The sequence below is a fragment of the Myxine glutinosa genome, chromosome 5 (genome assembly GCF_964187855.1).
Source record: "Myxine glutinosa chromosome 5, kmMyxGlut1.1, whole genome shotgun sequence".
Classification (NCBI taxonomy): domain Eukaryota; kingdom Metazoa; phylum Chordata; class Myxini; order Myxiniformes; family Myxinidae; genus Myxine; species Myxine glutinosa.
This window is the reverse complement of record NC_136265.1, coordinates 145,060,544-145,086,464: the sequence shown is the minus strand read 5'-3', so window position 1 is coordinate 145,086,464 and position 25,921 is coordinate 145,060,544. Positions and strand designations below refer to the sequence as shown.

Below are 25,921 nucleotides of genomic sequence, written 5' to 3'. Positions count from 1 at the left end.
GCTGAGAATCTTGGATGTTGAGACGTTTGGACCTTGAGAAGCTTAGATGTTGAGAGGCTTAGATGTTGAGAAGGTTGAATGTTGAGAGGCTTAGATGTTGATAAGCTGATGTTGAGAGGCTTAGATGTTGAGAATCTTGGATGTTGAGACGTTTGGACCTTGAGAAGCTTAGATGTTGAGAAGGTTGAATGTTGACAGGCTGAGTAAACCTAGCTGGTCTTATTTGACAGACCAACAGGGGTTCGAACCCCAGATTATTGTTAAAGTAAGCACCCATATAAGACTGAGAACCTCCAAGAACCAGTCAAAAGAAGGTCCTACTAATTACCGACCTGTACCGACCGAGCAGGAAATGTTGCCCAACGTTGCTTATTGTGGCTCGATATGCAAGGTGCTTTCGTATTTGTGAGCGCTGAAGCATCTCCAGGCAAGAGGCCGAGTCCTCAAGTTTGCATCTTGCCCATTGCAGGTAGGTTGATGGACTCTCAATTTTCTGGACCGTACTCACTTCTGGCTTCATTCCTACTACCCTCTCGAGCCCAGTCCCCACCCCCCCCCCCCCACACCCTCCTCCTCAAGCTATCTCGTCACTCCCACCCTCACGTCCCTCCACGTCCTCTCCAAAATGTCTTCCATAAACCCACGCCTGGCTACCGTCCCCCAATTCCAAGCAGATCACTCAACAACATTATTTCATTCCTCTTTTCTATCGTCTGTGGAACCGACTACGGTTTTTGTCTCGTGCATATCCCTCCAATTCTTCAAAAGTGCTGCCCACAGTCACGTCTTTGTCCGAAACCCACACCTGATCGCTACCTCTTTGTCCGAAACCCACCCCTGATCGCTACCTCTTTGTCCGAAACCCACCCCTGATCGCTACCTCTTTGTCCGAAACCCACCCCTGATCGCTACCTCTTTGTCCGAAACCCACCCCTGATCGCTACCTCTTTGTCCGAAACCCACCCCTGATCGCTACCTCTTTGTCCGAAACCCACCCCTGATCGCTACACGATCGTTTCTCTGTATGCAGCTTTAACATGGCGACTGAAAATTCGTTTCTCCGCTTGTACTGGACGAAATCAGCTGCAAATTTCAGAAGTAAATGCTTTGTACGTTGAGGTAATATGTTCCAAATTTCAGCAACGCCTGTTTCTCCATTCTTGACTTTTATTACGAAAACCCTCAAATTCACGTTGGTGTCTGTCCGTCCGTGTGTCCATCCGTCCATCTGTCCGTCCACCCAAAATGTGTTGGCGCTCATATCTCAAGGGCTATACATTGAAACTAGCTGAAACTTGGAATATACATCAGCCAATATGTCTAGTTAATGGCTTTCGAAACGAATTCCACCTACGTGCTATAGTTTTTGCTTTAAAATTACATACATACATACATACATACATACATACATACATACATACATACATACATACATACATACTGTCGTATGACTGCTCTCAGTTAACACCGGGAGAGTCACGAATAGCCAATAACGAGCTTATATATACTGTATATATATATATCGTCCCACACCACAAGGAAATTATATGTATGCACGCATGTATTTATGTATGTATATTGTATGTATGTATGAATTGTTTGTGTCGAAGTTACAGTATCGTCACGACGAGTGGAACATGGTCTTGCGCGTCATCAATTGAAGTGCTGGATTAGCGCGAGACAAACAAAGGTTACCAAATGCTTTCCTAAACACTCGGTTGATACATTCTATAATAGGCCGACTATTCGTAAGTCACGTGTGGGATGACAACAAGTGGTATGTAAATATTTATTGTCAAATCAAGTCAGACCAACATGTCTGACAGAAACATGCGTTTGCCTGTGTAGTATTGAAGCACAGGTGGTACAGGTGTGCCCGAGCCATGCACGTAGCGTCCATGGCTTACATCAATCAACAAGTGGTTATAGATCGGGTGGGGCAATGGCACTCGGAATGGCAGCGACAAGAGCTGGAATGCGGAAGAAGGTTCGAGAGATCACTTTAATCGCACAACTAAACCTCGGCGTGACCTTGATTCCAATAAATAAAAAGTGCAACACCATCCAAACCCACAAGCTGACTTGTAAAATTTATTCAAGACATATTCAATTTAAGAATATGAGATCATTCTATAAACTCAAGGTGAGGGAGGTTCGCACTGTACATATTATGTAGATTGCCATCGAATGGAACAAGTGTAAAATTAAATAGGGCTTGGTCAAAAATTTAATCCACCTTTAAATAATTGAATTCGAGACCGTCTTCTACATATTACGTACAGTCCAGTCAAAATTTAATATAAACTGAGTGCGTAAAATTTGTGCATCCTCCCTGCCACCCCGAACAAATTTTAATTTCGATATCCCCATTTTTATACAAATTATGCTAATATAATTTGTACTTTATTACATTAGCCTCTTACCCCTCTCAATATAATTAGCTTAGCAAAATGTCAAACATGGGGTGGCCAAAAGCTTCCACGACCTTCACTCTCCTGGACAGTCAAAACCCTGATGAGGAGAGAAACCCTGGATTGATTCTCATCAGGTGAGGCGCAGCATGACGGACATCGCATGGATACAAGAACAGAAGGCAAATAGATCGTGCAATTTCTTTCCTTCCCAAGATAAACGGGAAAACAATGATGGAGTTTGCAACAAAAAGAAATAGGTTTCTCTCTAGTCGCAGCAACTTCGACTCCGATTTTACATGGAGCTGCATGATCAAGTCGACCAGAAACCATGATAGTTGCTTGGACTCGAGACAATTGGCAAAACCGAAAGCCATGTACAACAGCAACTTAGGCCCAGGCTTTTCAATATCGAAATACAACACACGCACTACTTGGGATCTCCGTATATATAGTCATCCGTGCTCGGCGTCTCCGTCCAAGTATAAAACGCAGCATTAATGGCCTTTTGGCAGCTGCAGAAGTAAACCCTTACCCTGAAAACCCCATCAAAGGAATAGGCAGGATAATGTTGGGCCTAGTGCCAAATCGCATGCTCCATCCAGGCAGCCTTCGATCCTTTTAATTCCCGAGCCATAGCACTGCGGCGTTTATAGCTCCACATAGAATTTGCTGCAATTCCAGTGACGGATGCTTCAACTAGCGTCTTCTAGGGGACAAGGGGGTTCTCCGCTCATGGAAAGCCCCGTCGTGATGCCGGGTGCGAATAACTTCCGGCTCTTGAGGGAAAATGAATCGGAAAAGAAAAAATCAAATTACGGATCCTGCATGCTTTCTGGTCGTGGCCGGAAGTTTCTTTCCGGCAAACCGAGGAGTACCTGCCAGCAACGGGCAACACGTAGGCTACGACCTGTGAAATATTGCTCAAGTTTAATCGCGTTGACATTCCCATCGGGAAGCAGCCAGCATGGAAGGTTTGTTGGAACAGTGAGATATGACTCTCAAAGACAATGCCAAACAAAAAAAGCAGAAACACTCAGACGATGCAACTGGTGGGACAAGGTCGTTTGAGTCATCGATTCAAGGATAAGTGCGAGACAAAGAAAGGTACAAAATGCTTTCCTAAACACTCGGTTGACAAACGGTGCAAATATCTGCAGTGCAAACCCATACATTCATCATCATGTCGTTACAATCTCATCAGTGTCCTCTTTATAGGCAACCATTCATACCCTGGTGCTTTCTTTGGCCCATTTTCTTCATCAAGAAGGTGCATCTGCTTCAGGAAAGGTTCTCGCTGTCATAATGAACACTAATTCCATTTAAGATCCCTTCCGTGGTTCTCTGCACTGTCTTTGTGCATTGCTAAATGATAGCCTGATCGTCGTTTCGGCTGCAGGTCAAAACCCCTGTCGACAGGAACTCATTCTCCTTCCTTCCTGCAACACCAGGAACTTCCGGTCTTTGCTTCCCAAACTGCCACTCCGCAAATGCGTCGAAAAGGCTAGGCCATGCTTCGTCTTCACTGTATCCGCTCATGTCAGGCTCTACGGCCTGCGCGAAGTTCAAGAACATTTGCCAGGTGTCACGCGAGACACCACGCACACCCTCTGGGTTTTCATCCAGGAAGAGAAGCCATCGTGGCAGCAAAGCGGGCGGATGTGGGACAAAAACCAGTCGCCACATGGCAGCGGCCGTGGCCCTGGGTAGAGCACGTTGTCCTTCGTTAGCTTCCAAAGCAAATTGAAAAGCAAAGCAGTATAGGTCACGGAAGGCTGCGTCATCTCGAAGCTCTCCGTGGACCGCGGGGAGCTTTGCACGCAGAGATTTGATGCTGTCCGCTCTGAGATCTCGACACCCTTGAAAAAACTCGCATCTAGAAAGGATGAGAAAGGATTGAGTAAAGAGTGACCCAAATAAGTTATTCAAGTGTGTTTTAAGCTAATAAATGTATTGTAAACAAATAAAAGCATTGCATCTAATGTGGCAAAATGGGAGACTCCACTATACCTGGTGAAGCAACACATGGTAGCAGCATTGCACTTCCAGGCAAAAGCAAGCACCAGGAAGTCAGCAGGATGTAGGCCCAGATCAGCGCAAAGCCGCTCGACCCCATCTGAAAGTATGACGTCTTGCTGTTCATCACGGTAGCGCTGAAATAGTTGTTCAAGACGGCTATCTTCAGCGTCAGCTTCTCCCAAAGGACAGCCAACACCGACGCACCGTCCCCCGACACCCCCAACCATCTCACCCAAACAGCTCGAGTGTCTCTTTGGTCCATGTGGCCTTCCCGAGTCCAAGCCGCGCTTGGGACCATTGGAACTCACCGACACCTCACCATTGCACTTTGCTTCACGGGCCACCTTAGGCCTCTTACCAGGCCGCCGAACAAATGAGGAATCACCACGGCAACTAGTCACACATTGCCCCATTCTGATTCTTCCATAGGCGAAAGGTTCTTTTGCCTGTTCCTTCACATTATCCTTGGTCAATGTTAGACAGATTGTGAAAAGTATGGTTCAAGGCACTGTAGCACTGTCTGTCGAGGCAAAATTCGCACTTTTCAAGCTTTCGGCCGAGCAAAAACCAAGCCCAGTCAGTCACTTACCGTATTCCATGCATGAAACAATCCAACACATCTCGAGTTCAAGAATGGTTTTCAGTCGGTTAACTGGCGTCTGTACTATAGCTTCACTGTACTATCAAAATCGTCGAGCGACTCCTTCACGGAAGTGCTCTACAAAGTGCTCAACAGCGTCCCTGTGCAACTGGCTGGCAGGAAACCTGCTCACAACGTATTCAGAGACAAGGCCACAGTTGCGCAAGCGCAGTACGACCACATAACGACCGAAGCAGGCTGGAAAATCCCAATGCCGTGACCACAAGCCCAGATAACTCAATCAAAGTTCAGAATGGTTCTTCTTTCTGCTGGTAGAGGAAGGTGCAATTATTGTTAATCATGTTTCTTCAAGCCTGACGGCTTCTCAACCTCGACTTGTCAGACGCTGAGATTGCCAACAAATCCTTGTGCGGTTAATTCAATGTGCCGACCTTTGGTGCAGGCTTGGCTTCCGGTAGTTGTTAGTGCTTCCGGTAGGAGCGGTAGCTGTTTGGCGATGTCGTGCACCTTCCGTGTTGAGTGCACCTCCTGAAATGAGGTGTGAATGCTCGAGTCGGAAGTTTCTTTTTACACGGGCTTTCTTCGGCCAAGCAAAAGGCATCTCGTTCTCATTCATCGTGCCATCCCCCTGAGGCCAAGGTAGGCCTTATATGGTCTTGCTGCAAAACAAAACAAGAAGAAAAGAAAAAAAATACCTGATCACAATACAAAAAGTCTTCTTCAATGTCTTCTATATTGACATAATGTACACAAAAGCAAAATAAGTGACAAATATCCCTCAACGACTTGCACAGTGGTTTAAAAATTATATAACAATCAATTCAATGTGGCCGGTGTTGCTTCAGCAGGTTTTTAGTGTCCACTCCCGAGTTGCTCACAGGGATTTATGAGTTGACCGCAAACTCTGAATTAACATTGCATGTAGAGGAGTTGAGCCGCCGCAGGTGGTTGGTTACCTCTTACTTGAACGCCACCAGTGAGACAGCTGGGGTTTTTTGGGAATCGACTATCTGATAGCGACACAGGGATTCTCCTGAGACCGGCTTGATTTCAAAAGCTTAGAGTCCAAATCATTAATAATTATTACCTCCAGCCAGATTTTAACCCATAAAGAGTATTTATGAATTGAAGATGTGAACCAGCCAGTTTTGAAATGAACATTTGAACCAGCCAGATTTGAACCAGCCAGATTTGAACCAGCCAGATTTGAACCAGCCAGATTTGAACCAGCCAGATTTGAACCAGCCAGATTTGAACCAGCCAGATTTGAACCGGCCAGATTTGAACCGGCCAGATTTGAATCGGCCAGATTTGAAACAGCCAGATTTGAACCAACCAGATTTGAACCAGCCAGATTTGACTCGGCCAGATTTGAACCGGCCAGATTTGAACCGGCCAGATTTGAACCGGCCAGATTTGAATCGGCCAGATTTGAACCGGCCAGATTTGAACCGGCCAGATTTGAACCAGCCAGATTTGAACCAGCCAGATTTGAAACAGCCATATTTGAACTGAACATTTGAACCAGCCAGATTTTAACCCATAAAGATTATTTATGAACTGAAGATTTGAACCAGCCAGATTTTAACCCATAAAGATTATTTATGAACTGAAGATTTAGAACCAGCCAGATTTTAACCCATAAAGATTATTTATGAACTGAAGATTTGAACCAGCCAGATTTGAAATGAACATCTGAACCAGCCAGATTTGAAATGAACATCTGAACCAGCCAGATTTGAAATGAACATTTGAACCAGCCAGATTTGACCTGGACATTTGAACCAGCCAGATTTGAACCAGCCAGATTTGAAATGAACATTTGAACCAGCCAGATTTGAACCAGCCAGATTTGAACCAGCCAGATTTGAACCGGCTAGATTTGAACCAGCCAGATTTGAAATGAACATTTGAACCAGCCAGATTTGAACTGGACATTTGAACCAGCCAGATTTTAAATGAACATTTGAACCAGCCAGATTTGAACTGGACATTTGAACCAGCCAGATTTGAAATGAACATTTGAACCAGCCAGATTTGAACTGGACATTTGAACCAGCCAGATTTGAACCAGCCAGATTTGAACTGGACATTTGAACCAGCCAGATTTGAATCGGCCAGATTTGAACCGGCCAGATTTGAACCGGCCAGATTTGAACCAGCCAGATTTGAACCAGCCAGATTTGAAACAGCCATATTTGAACTGAACATTTGAACCAGCCAGATTTTAACCCATAAAGATTATTTATGAACTGAAGATTTGAACCAGCCAGATTTGAAATGAACATCTGAACCAGCCAGATTTTAACCCATAAAGATTATTTATGAACTGAAGATTTAGAACCAGCCAGATTTTAACCCATAAAGATTATTTATGAACTGAAGATTTGAACCAGCCAGATTTGAAATGAACATCTGAACCAGCCAGATTTGAAATGAACATCTGAACCAGCCAGATTTGAAATGAACATTTGAACCAGCCAGATTTGACCTGGACATTTGAACCAGCCAGATTTGAACCAGCCAGATTTGAAATGAACATTTGAACCAGCCAGATTTGAACCAGCCAGATTTGAACCAGCCAGATTTGAACCGGCTAGATTTGAACCAGCCAGATTTGAAATGAACATTTGAACCAGCCAGATTTGAACTGGACATTTGAACCAGCCAGATTTTAAATGAACATTTGAACCAGCCAGATTTGAACTGGACATTTGAACCAGCCAGATTTGAAATGAACATTTGAACCAGCCAGATTTGAACTGGACATTTGAACCAGCCAGATTTGAACCAGCCAGATTTGAACTGGACATTTGAACCAGCCAGATTTGAACCAGCCAGATTTGAACTGGACATTTGAACCAGCCAGATTTGAACCAGCCAGATTTGAAATGAACATCTGAAGCAGCCAGATTTGAAATAAACATCTGAACCGGCCAGATTTGAAATGAACATCTGAAGCAGCCAGATTTGAAATAAACATCTGAACCAGCCAGATTTGAAATGAACATTTGAACCAGCCAGATTTGAATCAGCCAGATTTGAAATGAACATTTGAACTTGTTGGATAATAAGATAAAGAAAGAGGATAATAAGCTTGTTACATACACGTCATGTGGGTCGACGACAACCGTTGACTACCTGATGGTGCGTAGGCGAGATAGGGGGCACCTCCGGGACACAAAGGTGATCCCGGGGGAGGAGGCTGTTTCACAGCACCACTTGGTTGTCTGCGATATGAGGGTGAAAGGTGCGAGGAGAGCTCGGCGGGTGAAGTACCAACCGAGAATGAAGGTGTGGAGGTTGAAAGAGGTGACAGTAAGGGAGGCATTAAAAGAGAGGCTGAGTAGGGTAGAGGATGATGTGGTGGAGCTTGAAAGTGGTTGGATGTCAATGAAAGCTAGTCTGTTGGGAGCCGTTGGTGAGGTATGTGGATGGACAAAAGGACCACCGAGGCACTGGGAAACATGGTGGTGGGATGATGAGGTTGGAAAGAGGATTGACGAAAAGAGGAAGAAGTTCAAGGAGTGGCAGAAGGCGAAGGGTACGGGAGCAGAAACAGCAGAGCATGAAAGTTATAAGTCAGCCAAGAAGGCTGCAAAGAAAGAGGTAGCAAAGGCGCAGGAGGCATGTAGGAAAATGTTCGGAGAACGCTTGGATTCGGAAGAGGGTCAGAGAGCAGTATTCAGGATTGCAAAGCAGATAGCGAAAGAGAGGTGTGATGTGATGGGGGTGAGTTGCTTGAAGGATGAAGTGGGACAAATCGTTGTGGACCCAGATGGAATGAAAGGAAGAGGGAAAAGATATATGGAAATGCTGTTGAATACAGAGAATGAATTGGATGGCAACATAGAAAGTAACCCAGTTTTAGGACCGGCAGAGAAGATAACTGAGAAGGAAGTTGAGGAAGCGATAAAAGCAATGAAGAGTAGAAAAGCGGGAGGGCCGACGGGAGTTGTGGGAGATATGTTGAAGGCAGCGGGAAATTGGGGTGTGAAGAGAATGACAGAGATTTGTAATCTGGCGGTGAAAGAAAGCCGCATTCCAGTGGTTGGGAACTGAGTACCCTCGTCCCTCTATACAAGGGGAAAGGTGACCCTCTGGAGTGTGGCTCGTACCGAGCGATAAAGGTATTGGAGCATGGAATGAAGGTATTGGAAAGGGTGTTGGAGAGGAGGATAAGGAAGTAGGTGAAGATCGACGAAATGCAGTTTGGATTTATGCCAGGAAGAGGAACGACAGACGCGCTTTTTATTGTGAGGCAGTTGCAGGAGAAGTACATGGAGAAGAGGAAGAAGTTGTTTCTTGGGTTTGTTGATCTGGAGAAAGCATTCGATAGGGTTCCACGCAAAGTATTGACATGGGCAATGAGGAAGTTAGGAGTGGAGGAATGGTTGATCAGAGTAGTGATGGCAATGTACAAAAGAGCGCGCACAGCTGTAAGGATGAAGGACGGGAACAGTGGTGAGTTTGAGGTGAAGGTGGGAATGCATCAGGGGTCGGTACTAAGTCCACTACTATTTGTAGCTGTGATGGAGGTGCTGGCTCAGAACGTAAAGGATGGTTTACCGTGGGAGTTGTTGTACGCAGATGATCTGGTGTTGATTGCGGAAAGTATGGATGGACTGAAGGAAAAGATGAACAAGTGGAAGGAATGTATGGAGACAAAAGGTCTGAAGGTGAATATCGGAAAGAGGAAGGTGATGGCAAGTGGTAAAGCATGTGGTGAGGTGGAAAGAACTGGGAAGTGGCCCTGTGCTGTGTGCAGGAAGGGTGTCGGAGTGAACTCCATTCAATGTACAATGTGCGCTGAGTGGGTTCATCAAAAATGTAGTGGTCTGAGAGGGTCATTAACCAGTGTGGCAGCTACATTCAAATGTAAGGTGTGCACAGAGGGAGCTGCAGATGGAGGAAATGTTGAGTTGGATCTTGGAGACGGCGTGAAGCTGGAAGGTGTGAAAACATTTTGCTACCTCGGAGACATGCTGAATGGAGAAGGTGGATCAGACTCGGCAACGGTTGCTCGAGTGAGATGTGCATGGAAGAAGTTTCGGGAATTGAGTGGCGTGCTGATGATGAGGGGAGTGTCGTTAAAGCTGAAGGGAAAGGTGTATGCTGCATGTGTGAGAAGTGTTATGATTTATGGGAGCGAGACATGGGTAATGAACGTAGAGCAGCAACGAAGGTTGGAAAGGGTGGAAATGCGAATGGTTCAATGGATGTGCGGAGTATCGTTGAGAGAGAGGAAGACAAATGATGAATTGCGAAAAATGATGGGAATAGAGCCTGTGATTGATGCTGTGAAGAGGAACAGGGTGAGATGGTTTGGTCATGTGTTGAGGAAGGATGAAAGTGACTGGTTGAGAAGAGTGATGGAAATGAATGTAGAAGGAAGTAGAGGATGGGGAAGACCGAGAAAGACTTGGCTAAAGATGGTGGAAGAAGAAATGCGGGCAAGGGGGTTAACAAGGAGAGATGCAGAAAATAGGGCAAGATGGAGAAGATTGTCATGGGGACCGCAAGGCTAACCCCCGCTCTTGCAAGGAAAATGGCCTGAAAATGCATGTTGTTGTTGTTGTTGTGTATTTGAACCAGCCAGATTTGAACCAGCCAGATTTGCACCAGCCAGATTTGAATCAGCCAGATTTGAACCGGCCAGATTTGAATCAGCCAGATTTGAACCGGCCAGATTTGAACCGGCCAGATTTGAATCAGCCAGATTTGAATCGGCCAGATTTGAATCAGCCAGATTTGAACCAGCCAGATTTGAAACAGGATATTTGAACTGAACATTTGAACTAGCCAGATTTTAACCCATAAAGATTATTTATGAACTGAACATTTGAACCAGCCAGATTTGAAATGAACATCTGAACCAGCCACATTTGAAATGAACATCTGAACCGGCCAGATTTGAAATGAACATCTGAACCAGCCAGATTTGAACCAGCCAGATTTGAAATGAACATCTGAACCGGCCAGATTTGAAATGAACATCTGAACCGGCCAGATTTGAACAAGCCAGATTTGCAGCAACCAGATTTGAACTGAACATTTGAACCTGCCAGATTTTAACCCTTAAAGAGTATTTATGAACTGAACATTTGAACCAGACAGATTTGGACTGAACATTTGAACCAGCCAGATTTTAACCCTTAAAGAGTATTTATGAACTGAACATTTGAACCAGACAGATTTGGACTGAACATTTGAACCAGCCAGATTTTAACCCTTAAAGAGTATTTATGAACTGAACATTTGAACCAGACAGATTTGGACTGAACATTTGAACCAGCCAGATTTTAACCCTTAAAGAGTATTTATGAACTGAACATTTGAACCAGACAGATTTGGACTGAACATTTGAACCAGCCAGATTTGAACCAGCCAGATTTGAACCAGCCAGATTTGAACCAGCCAGATTTGAACCAGCCAGATTTGAACCAGCCAGATTTGAACCAGCCAGATTTGAACCAGCCAGATTTGAACCAGCCAGATTTGAACCAACCAGATTTGAACTGAACATTTGAACCAGCCAGATTTGAACTGAACATTTGAACCAGCCAGATTTTAAATGAACATTTGAACCAGCCAGATTTGACCTGAACATTTGAACCAGCCAGATTTGAACTGAACATTTGAACCAGCCAGATTTGAACCAGCCAGATTTGAACCAGCCAGATTTGAACTGAACATTTGAACCAGCCAGATTTGAACCAGCCAGATTTTAAATGAACATTTGAACCAGCCAGATTTGAAGTGAACATTTGAACCAGCCAGATTTGAACTGAACATTTGATCCAGCCAGATTTGAATCAGCCAGATTTGCACCAGCCAGATTTTAAATGAACATTTGAACCAGCCAGATTTGAACTGAACATTTGAACCAGCCAGATTTGAATCAGCCAGATTTGCACCAGCCAGATTTTAAATGAACATTTGAACCAGCCAGATTTGAACTGAACATTTGAACCAGCCAGATTTGAACCAGCCAGATTTGAACTGAACATTTGAACCAGCCAGATTTTAAATGAACATTTGAACCAGCCAGATTTGAACTGAACATTTGAACCAGCCAGATTTTAAATGAACATTTGAACCAGCCAGATTTGAACTGAACATTTAAACCTTCAGCCAGTCTGCAGACCCTCTAGGGAGGAGGGTGGGGATGGATGGGGGTGGGGTAGGATAGTTTTGAGCAACGTATTTCAACAGGGGGTTTGTAGACCCTTGGGAATCCTGACTACATTGTTGTAGTTGTCGGTCCATGAAGCCAGTTCAACATGTAGTTTAGTTGTATACAAAGTTGAGGCTCGTTAACGAGATATAACGCAAGCAGAAGAGTGGAAGGCACAACGTGAGATTGAGAGCTGAGTAAGAGGAAGAGAGAGAGAGAGAGAGTGTGAAGGACACAGGGTCGGTGTACAATCTGGACACAAGCTCAAGCATAACAAGTAAGGGGCTGAAATAACAGGAAGGAAAATAGGGGATGAAAGAGCAATGGAATGAATCAATGAGGGGTGGTGGAGGGAAGAAACATAATAAGCTGAAAGATGAGGGGTGGGCTTGGGGAGGGTTATTGAGGGTAGAAGATATCATGAGTAAGGATGGAGGATCATCTGAGGGTTGGTGAACTATCCAGGAATGAGACAGAAAATGTAGGGAGGAAGAAGCTGTAAGGCTAAATACATTTGGGGCGTCAGACTAAAGGGAGATGAAACATTTACAATTTTAAAAAGATTGGAGTGGGAAGAGAGTCAACGAGGAGAAGAAAATGGGAGATTGGAGAGAAAAGAAGAATGAGATGTAGAATGGAATGAGCTGAGAAAGAATGAATAATGAGTGACTTCAATTTTTGTTTTGTTTTCGTTGTTTAATCGCTGCATAAATAGATTGACACTTGTGCATAAACATTACAATCGACTGAAACATGAAAGGATAACGAAAACGTTTTCCTGAAATTATTGTTTCTTTTGTTTTAATTAATTTTAAATATACTGCAATTATTCACTGCTGTTCCTGGAAGATAACGGGGTTAACCTTTCTGGCCCTGTGAGTGTGGATTCCTGGTTTATTTTGGGATATGGCAATAAGAAAACCACAAAACGTCCCATTTGATCATAATGGGATGAAACTGTTGTCTTGGAAACGAATGACATATCAAAACAGCTAAATTCTGATGTTTGGTGAACCAATTCAGTGACCCAATCGGAAAAACCTGTTCAAAATTCAAGGCAATCGGATGTATATTGACAATTTTAGGCATTTGACCTTGAGGTCCAAACTTTTGTCCTTGACCGCTGGAGAAAACGGCTGACTGGAAGTGATCGACCAGCCACATATTTTAAAGTGCTGGTCCAGTAGAATGTAGCGGCACAAACCGCACAAGTGTCAAGAGAGACTGTGCCAAGTTATCTGAAGAAGAAAGAACTAGAACGGCACTCAGTAGAAAGCACACACACCTCCGCCTGGTTGGCCATTTCACTCAATGGCGAAGTATCACTTTGAAAATTCCACTAGCAGATCTTCACCAAAATGGAATCGATTCTTCCTCGTCACACACACAATTCGTCGAACAAGTTTCGTCCAAATCCATCCATAACTTTTTGAGATATCCTGCCATGTATGGTTTTTGGCCCTATCTCCCAATGGTGTGGAATCACTTAGAAAATTAAATAATTCTCATATCCGAATCCATATTCAGATCTTCACCAAAATCGAATCGAATCGGCCTTGTCAGACACCCAACAGAGTACAGACCTTTATAGGTCTGTTTCAGCATCCAAATCCGTCCACAACCTTTGGAGATATCCTGCTATATATCGTTTTTGGCCCCATCTCCCAATGGTGAAGAATCGCTTAAAAAAAATACTACGAGCCGAGTCCGGATCCGGATCTTCACCAAAATCTAATCATTTCGTCCTTGTCACATACGCTACCTCTCTACCAAATTTCTTCCATATCCGTCCACAACCTTTTAAGATATTTTGTTCACAAACAGACAAACAAACAGACAGACAGTGGTGAATACATAACCTCCATCCACTTTCGGAAAAAAAAAAAAAAAAAAAAGGAAACATGACCTTGGTATGACCTTGACCTTTTTGACCTCAAAAACAACAGGCCTCTAGCTTTTGACTCGCTTTGCCGGTTGGTTAAGTTTTGTGAAGATCGGCGTAGAATTACAAACCTGTAGGCGACCGACAGACAAACATACTCGGGAATTGAATATCCTGTACTTGTCAATCGAAAGTAATGATGTTAGTTCGGAGCAAGGATTAAGGTTTAAAAGTAAGTAATGGAGCAGGTGGGGCGAGTTGAGGGTGGTAACATATCATTTTACAAACATTCACAGTGTAATGGCTTTCCAAACAACGTGATGTATTTGAGATGTAATGTTTTATGTCGACAGGGTGGAACCACCCCGTGGTATCTTCATCCAACACCATGCAGTCACGTGAAAAAGTAAGTACACCCCATGTAAATTTTTGACTTTTTCAACATATTTCAACATACAGCTATTTGATCTTAATTTCAACAATATTGTTAGATAAAGGTGATATAATATAACAAATATCATGAAACATTTACATTTTGTAGTCCATTGTATAATTTAAATAAACATAAATGCAAATTTCGCATGTGGAAAAAGTAAGTACACCCTTGGCTCTAATAGGTGGTACTGCCCCCTTTGGCAGAAACAACCTCAAGTAGGCGTTTCTTATAACTGTCTACCAGTCTCTGACATCGACCGGGAGAAATTTTTGGCCACTCCTCCATGCAGAATTCTTTCAGCTGTGCGATGTTTGAGGGGTTTCTTGCATGCACAGCTCGTTTCAAATCCCCCCACAACATCTCGATGGGATTTAGATCCGGGCTTTGACTTGGCCATTCCAGAACCCTCCATTTCTTTCTTTTCAGGCATTCCTTGGTGGATTTACTGGTATGTTTTGGGTCATTGTCATGTTGCAAGGCCCACCTTCGGTTGAGCTTCAACTTTCCGACAGATGGCCTCACATTATCCTCAAGCACCCTCTGGTACAATGAAGAATTCATAGTGGATTCTATGATGGTGAGCTGCCCAGGCCCTGATGCAGCAACACTGCCCAAAACCAACAACTGGACCTGACGGCATCAGCCCACGGGTCCTAAAATCTTGTTCTTCTGCTCTTTCACTCCCTCTCTCTGTTCTCTTCACACTCTCTTTTGCTCAAGGTCATCTGCCATCTGCTTGGAAATCTGCCAACATCACCGCTTTGCACAAAAAAGGTGCAAAAACAGATCCTAGCAACTACAGACCAATCAGCCTTCTCTCAATTATCAGTAAAGTCATGGAATCCATCATTGCTTCAGATATGAAATCTTTCCTCTTCTCCAATGGCTTGATCTCTGATCATCAATTTGGTTTCAGACCTGGTCACTCTACTCTGGACATGCTGCTTCTGCTTTCTCAGCAATGGATGGAGGTCCTCAATGCCAAACAGGAAATTCGAGCTGTCTCCCTTGACATATCACGTGCCTTCGATACGGTCTGGCACCCCGCCCTGCTCACCAAACTCTCCTCTGTTGGTATCCATGGAAATCTCCACGCATGGCTGGCGGACTTCCTCTCTAGTCGTAGTCAACGTGTGGCGCTGAATGGGTTTCTCTCATCTCCTCTTCCTGTTCAGACTGGAGTTCCCCAAGGCAGTGTTCTGGGCCCTGTGCTTTTTCTGGTCTTCATCAATGATCTCCCTGACTCTCTTGAAAATCCTCTCTATCTCTTTGCTGATGACTCTACTCTCTGTCGCTCCATTCTTCATCCCTCAGATCGACAGTCTGCAGCCTCCTCACTCTCTGCAGACCTGGACAAAATCACAGACTGGGCAAACAAGTGGAACATGTCTTTCAATCCTGACAAATCTCACACTCTTACAATGTCTCTCCGAAAACACCGACTGGACAACCCTCCCATCTACTTTCTGAATAATCCTCTCCAAGAAGTTCTGTCACTCAAACTTTTGGGTCTCACTATCTGCCATGATCTTTCCTGGGAAAACCACATTTCAAATCTGGCCTCCAAAGCCAGTCGCCGACTGGGCATCCTCCGTCGTGCGAAGTCCTTCCTTGGCACACCTGAGCTCCTCACCACGTACAAGGCTTTCATCCGCAGCTCAATGGAATACTGCTCTCCCCTCTGGGCTGGTGCTCCTGCCTCACACCTAGCTCGTCTTCACGCTGTTGAAAGCAAAGCATTCAGAATCATTGGAATCTCCCGCGATGAAGCTAACTCCAAGGGCCTTTCACTCACTCACCGCAGGCAGGTTGGTGGTCTTTCCGTCTTCTACCGACTCCTCTCTGGCCTTGCCCCCCCAGCTCTCTCTGGGCTCTGTCCCGCAAATATTCCTACAGGTCGCACAAGATCTGCCTGCAACCCTCTTATGGTTAAACTGCCAAAATCAAGACTCTCTGCTCACCTTCGCTCCTTCATTCCTCTTTTCTCCCGCCTCTGGAACAAACTCCCTCACTCTCTTCAATCCCACTCCACCCTCCAGGTCTTTAAAACAGCTGTTCACCACCATCTCTTATCTTCCCCCATCCAAAACCTTGATCTTTTCTATCCCCGATAATTTCACCCCAATTCCACTTTTTGAAATACCAACTTCTGACCTGGAAGTCCTTGGTGTCCTTGTGTTTTATACTTCTCCCACCCCCCACCCCCCCCACCCCTTCCCACGCCTCCTCCCCCCGAGCCCTCTCCCTCCCACACATCTCCCTGCTCTCAAATGTTGTGGTGTGCTCTCAAGTGTTTGTGTGCTTCCCATTCTCTTGTCTTCCGCTCCCTCTTTTTATATATTTTGTTTGTCTGGTTGATTTGTTTGTGAAGTAAATGTCAGCTCTTTCACGAGCCTCGATTCAGTATACAAAAAACAAAAAAAACCAACAAAAAAAAAAACCATAATATTTCCACCACCATGCTTTACAGTTGGTATCAGGTTCTTGTGGCCAAATGCTGTCTTTGGTTTTCGCCAAACATGTCTTCTGGTACTGTGGCCAAATAGCTCTACCTTTGACTCATCTGTCCAGAGCACATTGTTCCAGAAGTGCTGGTCTTTGTCTAGGTGTTCATTGGCAAACTTTAGTCTTGCCCTGATGTTCTTTCTGGACAGCAAAGGTTTCCTCCTGGCACACCTCCCATGTAGATCAAATTTGTGCAGCCTCTTTCTAATGGTAGACTCGTGCACTTTGACATCAACAGTGGCAAGAGCTACCTGTAGGTCCCATGATGACATTCTGGGGTTCTTAGAGACTTCTTTCAGCATGTTGCGGTCTGCTCTTGGGCTGAACTTGCTGGGGCGGCCTGGCCTGAACAAGTTGGCAGTTGTTTGGAATCTTCTCCACGTGTAGATGATCTTCCGGACAGTCGAATGATTGATTTCAAATTGTTTGGAGATCTTTTTAAATCCCTTCCCAGACTCGTAGGCATCTATAACCTTCTTTCTGAAGGCCTCAGAGAGCTCTTTTGATCTGGGCATGGTGACGCCGCACACTTCAACAACAAAGAGCAAACCAAACTAAATGTCTGAGGTTTAAATAAGACAGGTTCCTCCAAGATCCTCTCTAAGGATGTTCTAATTATTTGCACCTGATCTGGTGCACCTGATTCTAATTTTCGGTATTTGAAGTAGTGATAAATGTAGGGGTCTACTTACTTTTTCCACATGTGAAATTTGCATTTATGTTTATTTAAATTATACAATGGACTACAAAATGTAAATGTTTCATGATATTTGTTATATTATATCACCTTTATCTATCAATATTGTTGAAATGAAGATCAAATAGCTGTATGTTGAAATACGTTGAAAAAGTCAAAACTTTACATGGGGTGTACTTACTTTTTCCTGTGACTGTATATATCGGTTGAGGGTCAAACACCCAGTGGTACATGAGTCATGACATCGCCACAAAGACCTTATGTGACTAAACTGGCTTTCCCCGATCAGTGGACGTTCTCACCTTGCCTCTCCTGAAAGATTATTTACAAAAACAAATCTGTCTCCTTCGTCAACCACTGAAAGATGTTCAGTCACTCGAAATTCTGCTCCTCATCATCAGCCACAACCTCTCCTGTGCAGAATATATTATAGAAATCGAAGCTCACCTCCTCCAAAGCCTCTACCCCCGTTAATTCACCCCACATTCACCTTTTTGAAATACAGACTTCTTTCCTGGAAGTCCGAGCTGTGTCCATGTGTTTTTTTTTACCCTTCCCACCCTACTTCCCCCCCCCCCCCCCCCGTTTCCCACACCCACTGCCCCCAAGCCCTCTCCCTCCCACAGATCTCCCGATGTCCCTGCTCTCCATATTGTTCTCCCGCTCCCTTTATCATATGTTTTATGTTTTATGTGTCAGTTTATCTTTTTGTGATCAATCTTAGCCCTTACATGAGCCTCGATCTTGTATGCAAAAAAAAAAGAAAAAAAAGAAGAAAAAAAAGCCTTCTGCTGACTGTCCTATATCTTACCAAGTCTTTCCTTGGTAATTCTGAACCTCACATGGCCTAAAAGACCTTTGTCAGTGGCCCGATGGAGTCATGCTCTCCTTTATAGGTCTGTTTTATATGCTTCACATCGAATAGGGCGTCCCAAATTACGATTCAAGGATTGGCTTGAAAGAGATGTGTGGCAGTTGGACTTTACATCGACAATCTACATCAAGTGTACACTAAGAAATCACAAAAAACCCTCCTACCTATCAGGTAATGCAAACACAATGAGGACATTGTTTCGCCGGATTTAGAAATCTGGCAAACTTTGAGAGACAGTTCAAACATAAGGCTACGGAAAATGCTGCAAATCCAGTTTTAGGACTAATTCCCATAAAATATAATGCAATAAACCTAAGCAAATATACAGTACTTATTTCAGATACAGATCTTTGCACCAGAAAAATCCCTCAGTTCAATGGAACTTTCAATTTGGAGGGAAAAAAGCAGCGTATACTGGTCTCATCGTTGCAACTCAATGCCACCACTTGTTTGGGGGTACCAACACACAATGCCACCACTTGTTTGGGGGTACCAACACACAATGCCACCACTTGTTTGGGGGTACCAACACAAAATGCCACCACTTGTTTGGGGGTACCAACACACAATGTCACCACTTGTTTGGGGGTACCAACACAAAATGCCACCACTTGTTTGGGTGTGCCAACACACAATGCCACCACTTGTTTGGGGGTACCAACACAAAATGCCACCACTTGTTTGGGGGTACCAACACACAATGTCACCATTTGTTTGGGGGTACCAACACACAATGTCACCACTTGTTTGGGGGTACCAACACAAAATGCCACCACTTGTTTGGGGGTACCAACACACAATGCCACCACTTGTTTGGGGGCACCAACACACAATGCCACCACTTGTTTGGGGGTACCAACACACAATGCTACCACTTGTTTGGGGGTACCAACACACAATGCTACCACTTGTTTGGGGGTACCAACACACAATGCCACCACTTGTTTGGGGGTACCAACACAATGCCACCACTTGTTTGGGGGTACCAACACACAATGCTACCACTTGTTTGGGGGTACCAACACACAATACCACCACTTGTTTGGGGGTACCAACACACAATGCTACCACTTGTTTGGGGGTACCAACACACAATGACACCACTTGTTTGGGGGTACCAACACACAATGGCACCACTTGTTTGGGGGTACCAACACACAATGCCACCACTTGTTTGGCCAGATCCGAATCCGGATCTTCACCAAAATCTAATAATTTCGTCCTTGTCACATCCACAACCTCTCTGCCACATTTCGTCCAAATCCGTCCACAACTTTTTTCAGATATCTTGTTCACAGACAACCAAACAGACAAACAAACAAACAGACAGACAGGGGTGAAAACATAACCTCCTTCAGTGAATTACCTTCGGTGGCGGAGGTAATAAAAAACAAATAATACATATTTAGTCATTTTACTGTTTAATATCTTGATTACATCCTGTCCTTTGGAAATGAAAACCATGTGCAGCTCTACGAGAACATTTCTCTCATATCCAATGCCATCCTGTTACAAGGCGAATGCATCCCAAACACATTCTCAACTTTCTTAAAGTGAAAGAGAAAAAGTTTTTTATCGTTTCGAAAGCAACCACCTGTTTTGAGCAACTGATTGCCTTATGTAACAACTATTCTGCGCTAAGGAGTTTTTTCTTGAAAGAAGTGAGGATCATGGACGAGCATTGAACTGACATTTGGGTATAGAGGAGGAAACTGCTTCTGCTTTCTCAACAAGGGATGGAGGTCCTCAATGCCAAACAGGAAATTAGAGCTGTCTCCCTTGACATATCACGTGCCTTCTATACGGTCTGGCACCCTGCTCTGCTCACCAAGCTCTCCTCCTTTGGTATCCATGGAAATCTCCACGCATGGCTGGCGGACTTCCTCTCTCGTCATAGTCAACGTGTGGCCCTGAATGGGTTTCTCTCATCTCCCCTTCCTGTTCAGGCTGGAGTTCCCCAAGGCAGTGTTCTGGGCCCTGTGCTTTTTCTGGTCTTCATCAATGATCTCTCTGACTCTTGAAAATCCTCTCTATCTTTTTGCTGATGACTCTACTCTCTGTCGCTCCATTCCTCATCCCTCAGATCGGCAGTCTGCAGCCTCCTCACTCTCTGCAGACCTGGACAAAATCACAGACTGGGCAAACAAGTGGAACATGTCTTTCAATCCTGACAAATCTCACACTCTTACGATGTCTCTCCGAAAAGACCGACTGGACAACCCTCCCATCCACTTTCTGAATAATCCTCTCCAAGAAGTTCTGTCACTCAAGCTTTTGGGTCTCACTATCTGCCATGATCTTTCCTGGGAAAACCACATTTCAAATCTGGCCTCCAAAGCCAGTCGCTGACTGGGCATCCTCCGTCGTGCGAAGTCCTTCCTTGGCACACCTGAGCTCCTCACCACATACAAGGCTTTCATCCGCAGCTCAATGGAATACTGCTCTCCCCTCTGGGCTGGTGCTCCTGCCTCACACCTAGCTCGTCTTCACGCTGTTGACACCAAAGCGTTCAGAATGATTGGAATCTCCCGCGATGAAGCTAACTCCAAGGGCCTTTCACTCACTCACCGCAGGCAGGTTGGTGGTCTTTCCGTCTTCTACCGACTCCTCTCTGGCCTTGCCCCCCCCCCCCCCAGCTCTCTCTGGGCTCTGTCCCCCAAATATTCCTACAGGTCGCACATCTGCCTGCAACCCTCTTATGGTTAAACTGCCAAAATCAAGACTCTCTGCTCACCTTCACTCCTTCGTTCCTCTTTTCTCCCGCCTCTGGAACAAACTCCCGCACTCTCTTCAATCCCACTCCACCCTCCAGGTCTTTAAAACAGCTGTTCACCACCATCTCTTATCTTCCCCCATCCAAAACCTTGATATTTTCTATCCCCGCTAATTTCACCCCAAATCCACTTTTTTGAAATACCAACTTCTGTCCTGGAAGTCCTTGGTGTCCTTGTGTTTTATACTTCTCCCACCCCCCACCCCCTTCCCACGCCTCCTCCCCCCAAGCCCTCTCCCTCCCACAGATCTCCCGATGTCCCTGCTCTCAAATGTTGTGTTTGTGTGCTTCCCCTTCTCTCCCCATCTTGTCTTCCGCTCCTTCTTTTTATATATTTTGTTTGTCTGGTTGATTTGCTTGTGAAATAAATGTTAGCTCTTTCACGAGCCTCGATTCAGTATACAAAAAAAAAACAAAAAAAAAACTAGAGAGAGAGAGACGAGAGAGAACGAGAGAGACGAGAGAGAACGAGAGAGAACGAGAGAGACGAGAGAACGAGAGAACGAGAGAGAGAGAGAGAGAGAGAGAGAGAGAGAGAGAGAGAGAGAGAGAGAGAGAGAGAGAGAGAGCGAACATACTGGAACTAGCAAGTAAGATTATGGCAGGTTAATGGGAGTAATAAAGATTACGTGTCAGGTTAGGGGGAGGGACAAGAGGTGATGGTGAACTGCTTGACTGAAGCTTTGAAGGGAAGTGATAAAAGATCAGTCTCTGCAAGGTGGGAGAAGTGAAGATGGTAAAGACACAGATGGGAGAAGTGAAGAATAATAGAGTTCAGGTGTGCAGTCAGTCTGGATTTTGGAAGTTTAACCGGGAGGACATTCCTTGAAGAAGCGTGCATCCTGGAATTGCTGGGGAGGGTCTGGAGGACTGAGAGATTATAAGGAGCAATAGAATAGTGGAGAAGAGGTGGTAAAAAAACAAATTGCAACATCATGGAAAGCATGGATTTAATGTTGTATTTACACAACTGTTGTCAGTCGTAGTGCTGTTTCTTTCTTGAAAGTTCCTGGTCCGACACCGAGGGGTCAGAGGTCAAAGTGAACAGGCAGTTAATTGATGGAGCATCGCGCTGGTTCTGATGACGTATCCGAGGTTCATAGTGAGTTGCTGCTTGTGGAGAGAGACACCTGTTATCAAGGTTGGAGGGTGTCCTTTGCTGCGTCTGTTCCTTTGCTCAAGGTCAATGTGTCCATGTTGTGTCTTGCTGCTGAGTGCACCCTCCTGTCTGACCACCAGCCTGGTGGTGGCACACACCTGGAATGGACATTTTTCTTTCACGGTGCCGTTATTATGTTGTGCCCCATGGCTGCTATGCTCCTGATTCCCAAGGGATTTGGTTGTCAACAGCCATTATTGTGTTGCAAGACGCTTTTCCGGATGCCATGTAAACTCTGAGAAAGAAAATCTAAATCCTCAATACAGTATGTGTGATAGCAAAATATTCATGGTGTATGTTCCCAAATTGGAGGAATAGTGTAGCAGCATAGCAAACCTGTTGTGCATTTTGTGATACAAGCACCAAATTTGGTACACTAGTAGACTATCATATTATGAAAAGATCTGGATATTGGGCCATCTCAGATTCAGAGATTTGATTTTTGCAAGATTTCGATTCGATTGGGATCGAAGAGAACACCTTCTTCGTCTTCTGTACAGTGAAGTTGCCAGCCCTGAATTCTCTGGCTACATCTGGGTGCTTCATTGGGAGTGCAACCGTGTCCCTCAGGTGAACAGGGACCCACCTGGCATAGTGTGTGTGGTCTAAGGCATGGAACCATGGGACCAGTTCCGTCAGGGCATCAAGGTACGTCGTGAATGAAGCCTGCCGCAGAGAACGCACGTAGACCAGTACCAACATCTCTAGTTCCAGCACAGTTGCCCAGTACTGAAAGTTGGGAATGTCTTCTCCTCTCTGGTGACACCAGTCTTCGAACTCAGGCAGGTCTTCTGCATCATCAGCATATGTCATACAGTGGCGTTCATACGCACGGTGTTGCAGGATGTGCAGTGCCGCTGCAGTGATTTGATGAGCTCTTCTTGTGCGGGTGACGTGGGCAGCTCGTAGGAAGGAGTCGGCCGTCCCTGGCGTTGCAATCTCAGCTTGCAAAATCTGCAAATCTTGCAAAAATCAAATCTCTGAATCTGAGATGGCCCAATATCCAGATCTTTTCATAATATGATAGTCTACTAGTGTGCCAAATTTGGTGCTTGTATCACAAAATGCACAATTCTTTTGAATATTTGGGCTAAGCCGCCCCACTAGAAGACCCTCTCGTGTTCAGGCCGTTGGTGCTCCTATGTTTGGCAGCGAGTGCCCGGGAAGCATTGATGGAAAGAGAGTGGCAATCATATGTGGGAAAATTGCATGCTCGGTCAGGGTCGCCCAGAAACAGTAGCTCAGATGGCAGAGCACTGGTACGGTTCACCAGATGACCTGGGTTTGATTCCTGGTCTGGGCGTGTAATTTTCCCACATACAGTGCATTCAGAAAGTATTCAGACCCCTTCACTTTTTTCACATTTTGTTATGTTGCAGCCTTATGCTGAAATCGTTTAAATTAATTTTTTCCCTCATCAATCTACACTCGATACCCCATAATGACAAAGAGAAAACAGGATTTTAGAAAGTTTTGAAAATTTATTAAAAAGAAAAAACTGAAATATCACATTGACATAAGTAGTCATACCCTTTGCTACGACACTTTAAATTTAGCTCAGGTGCCTCCCATTTCTCTTGATCATCTTTGAGATGTTTCTACACCTTGATTGGAGTCCACCTGTGGTAAATGCAATTGATTGGACATGATTTGGAAAGGCACACACCTGTCTATATAAGGTCTCACAGCTGACAATGCATATCAGAGCAAAAACCAAGCCATGAGGTCGAAGGAACTGCCTGCAGAGCTCAGAGACAGGATTGTGTCGAGGCACAGATCTGGGGAAGCTTACAAAAAAAAATTCTGCTGCATTGAAGGTTCCCAAGAGCACAGTGGCCTCCACAATTCTTAAATGGAAGAAGTTTGGAACAAACAGGACTCTTCCCAGAGCTGGCCGCCTGGCCAAACTGAGCAATCGGGGAGGAGGGAATTGAGCAATTGAGCACTGAGCAATTTGGAGATCTCGCGAGATCTTGTCGGGAGGTCACGGTTTTTCGAAGCTGTCCACAATCTTCAAGCACGCTCGAAGTTAAGTAATTGTTCACAATTGTATTTTTGTCGAAACTGTAGTTACCTTACGTGTGTGTACCTATAGTGTGTCCCTAGGAAGATTCTCGGTGTTAATCTTTCATACCTGTATAAAATAGTCGAGTATTTCGTGCCACATTATTTGCGGCCTAGTTCTTGAAGCTTCCTACTTTGAGGCTTTCTTTTCTCTCAGTGGTCGATTGTGGTCCTTCTATTCTCGTTCTCTCAGTTTTTTCCCAGTCTTTTCACCCCCAAACTTTCTTGTTTAAAATCTTAACAAAAAAAACAAAAAACATTTCCTTCTTTGTTCTTTTCGTTCGTTTGTTCTTCGACCACGTGTTTCACCCCCACTTCACTGTTCACGTGACCCGTGGTTGTCCCTCTAGGCTCCCTCTCCCCGTTGGTATTTTTGTGAATATAAGATTGTTCTTCACGGTTCTGTTTAAATATGTTTAAACTTTCCCCTGCAGTGTTTTATTCAGTGTTATATTACAACACGCTGTTTTTCTTCCTATTTAAAAGGCTCTTTTCTATTTCCTCTTCAACTCATTCCACTTCAAATAAAAATTCAATCTCTTATAATTCTTTGTCACGACACGCTCTAATTTTTTTTTTTTTGGTATACAGAGTCGAGGCTCGTGAAAGAGCTAACATTTATCAAACAAACAAATCAAACAAACAAAGTATATAAAAAGGGGAGCGGTCGACAAGATAGGGAGAGAAGGGGAGGAAGCACACAAACACAACATTTGAGAGCAGGGACATCGGGAGATGTGTGGGAGGGAGAGGGCCTGGGGGGGGGGGGGGGGCAGGATGGGTATAAAACGCAATGACACCAAGGACTTCCAGGAAAGAAGTCGGCACCTCAAAAAGTGGATTTGGGGTGAAATTAGCGGGGGTAGAAAAGATCAAGGTTTTGGATTGGGGAAGATAAGAGATGGTGGTGAACAGCCGTTTTAAAGACCTGGAGGGAGGAGTGGGATTGAAGAGAGTGAGGGAGTTTGTTTCAGAGGTGGGAGAAAAGAGGAATGAAGGAGTGAAGGTGAGCAGAGAGTCTTGATTTTGGCAGTTTAACCATAAGAGGGTTGCAGGCAGATCTTGTGCGACCTGTAGGAATATTTGGGGGACAGAGCCCAGAGAGAGCTGGGGGAGCAAGACCGGAGAGGAGTCGGTAGAAGACGGAAAGACCACCAACCTGCCTGCCGTGAGTAAGTGAAAGGCCCTCGGCGATAGCATCATCGCGAGAGATTTCAATGATTCTGAATGCTTTGGTTTGAACAGCGTGAAGACGAGCTAGGTGTGAGGTAGGAGCACCAGCCCAGAGGGGAGAGCAGTACTCCATTGAGCTGCGGATGAAAG

The 25,921-nt window shown here is 44.7% G+C and overlaps 1 protein-coding gene across 2 annotated transcripts in view; it reads right to left on the bottom strand.

Moving 5' to 3' along the window:
• Positions 1 to 1,775: 1,775 nt before the first annotated feature.
• The window catches only part of LOC137426967 (DCN1-like protein 3), a 51,376-nt gene continuing 27,230 nt past the window's right edge, over positions 1,776 to 25,921 (bottom strand). For both annotated transcript variants that reach the window (XM_068116038.2, XM_078778819.1), the window contains exons 2-3: positions 4,422 to 5,690; positions 1,776 to 4,287 (exon numbers count right to left, since the gene is read on the bottom strand). In XM_068116038.2, the coding sequence (XP_067972139.2) occupies positions 3,777 to 4,287; positions 4,422 to 4,843 (933 nt within the window). In that variant the 5' untranslated portion in view covers positions 4,844 to 5,690 and the 3' untranslated portion in view covers positions 1,776 to 3,776. The remainder of the gene's footprint in view (positions 4,288 to 4,421; positions 5,691 to 25,921) is intronic.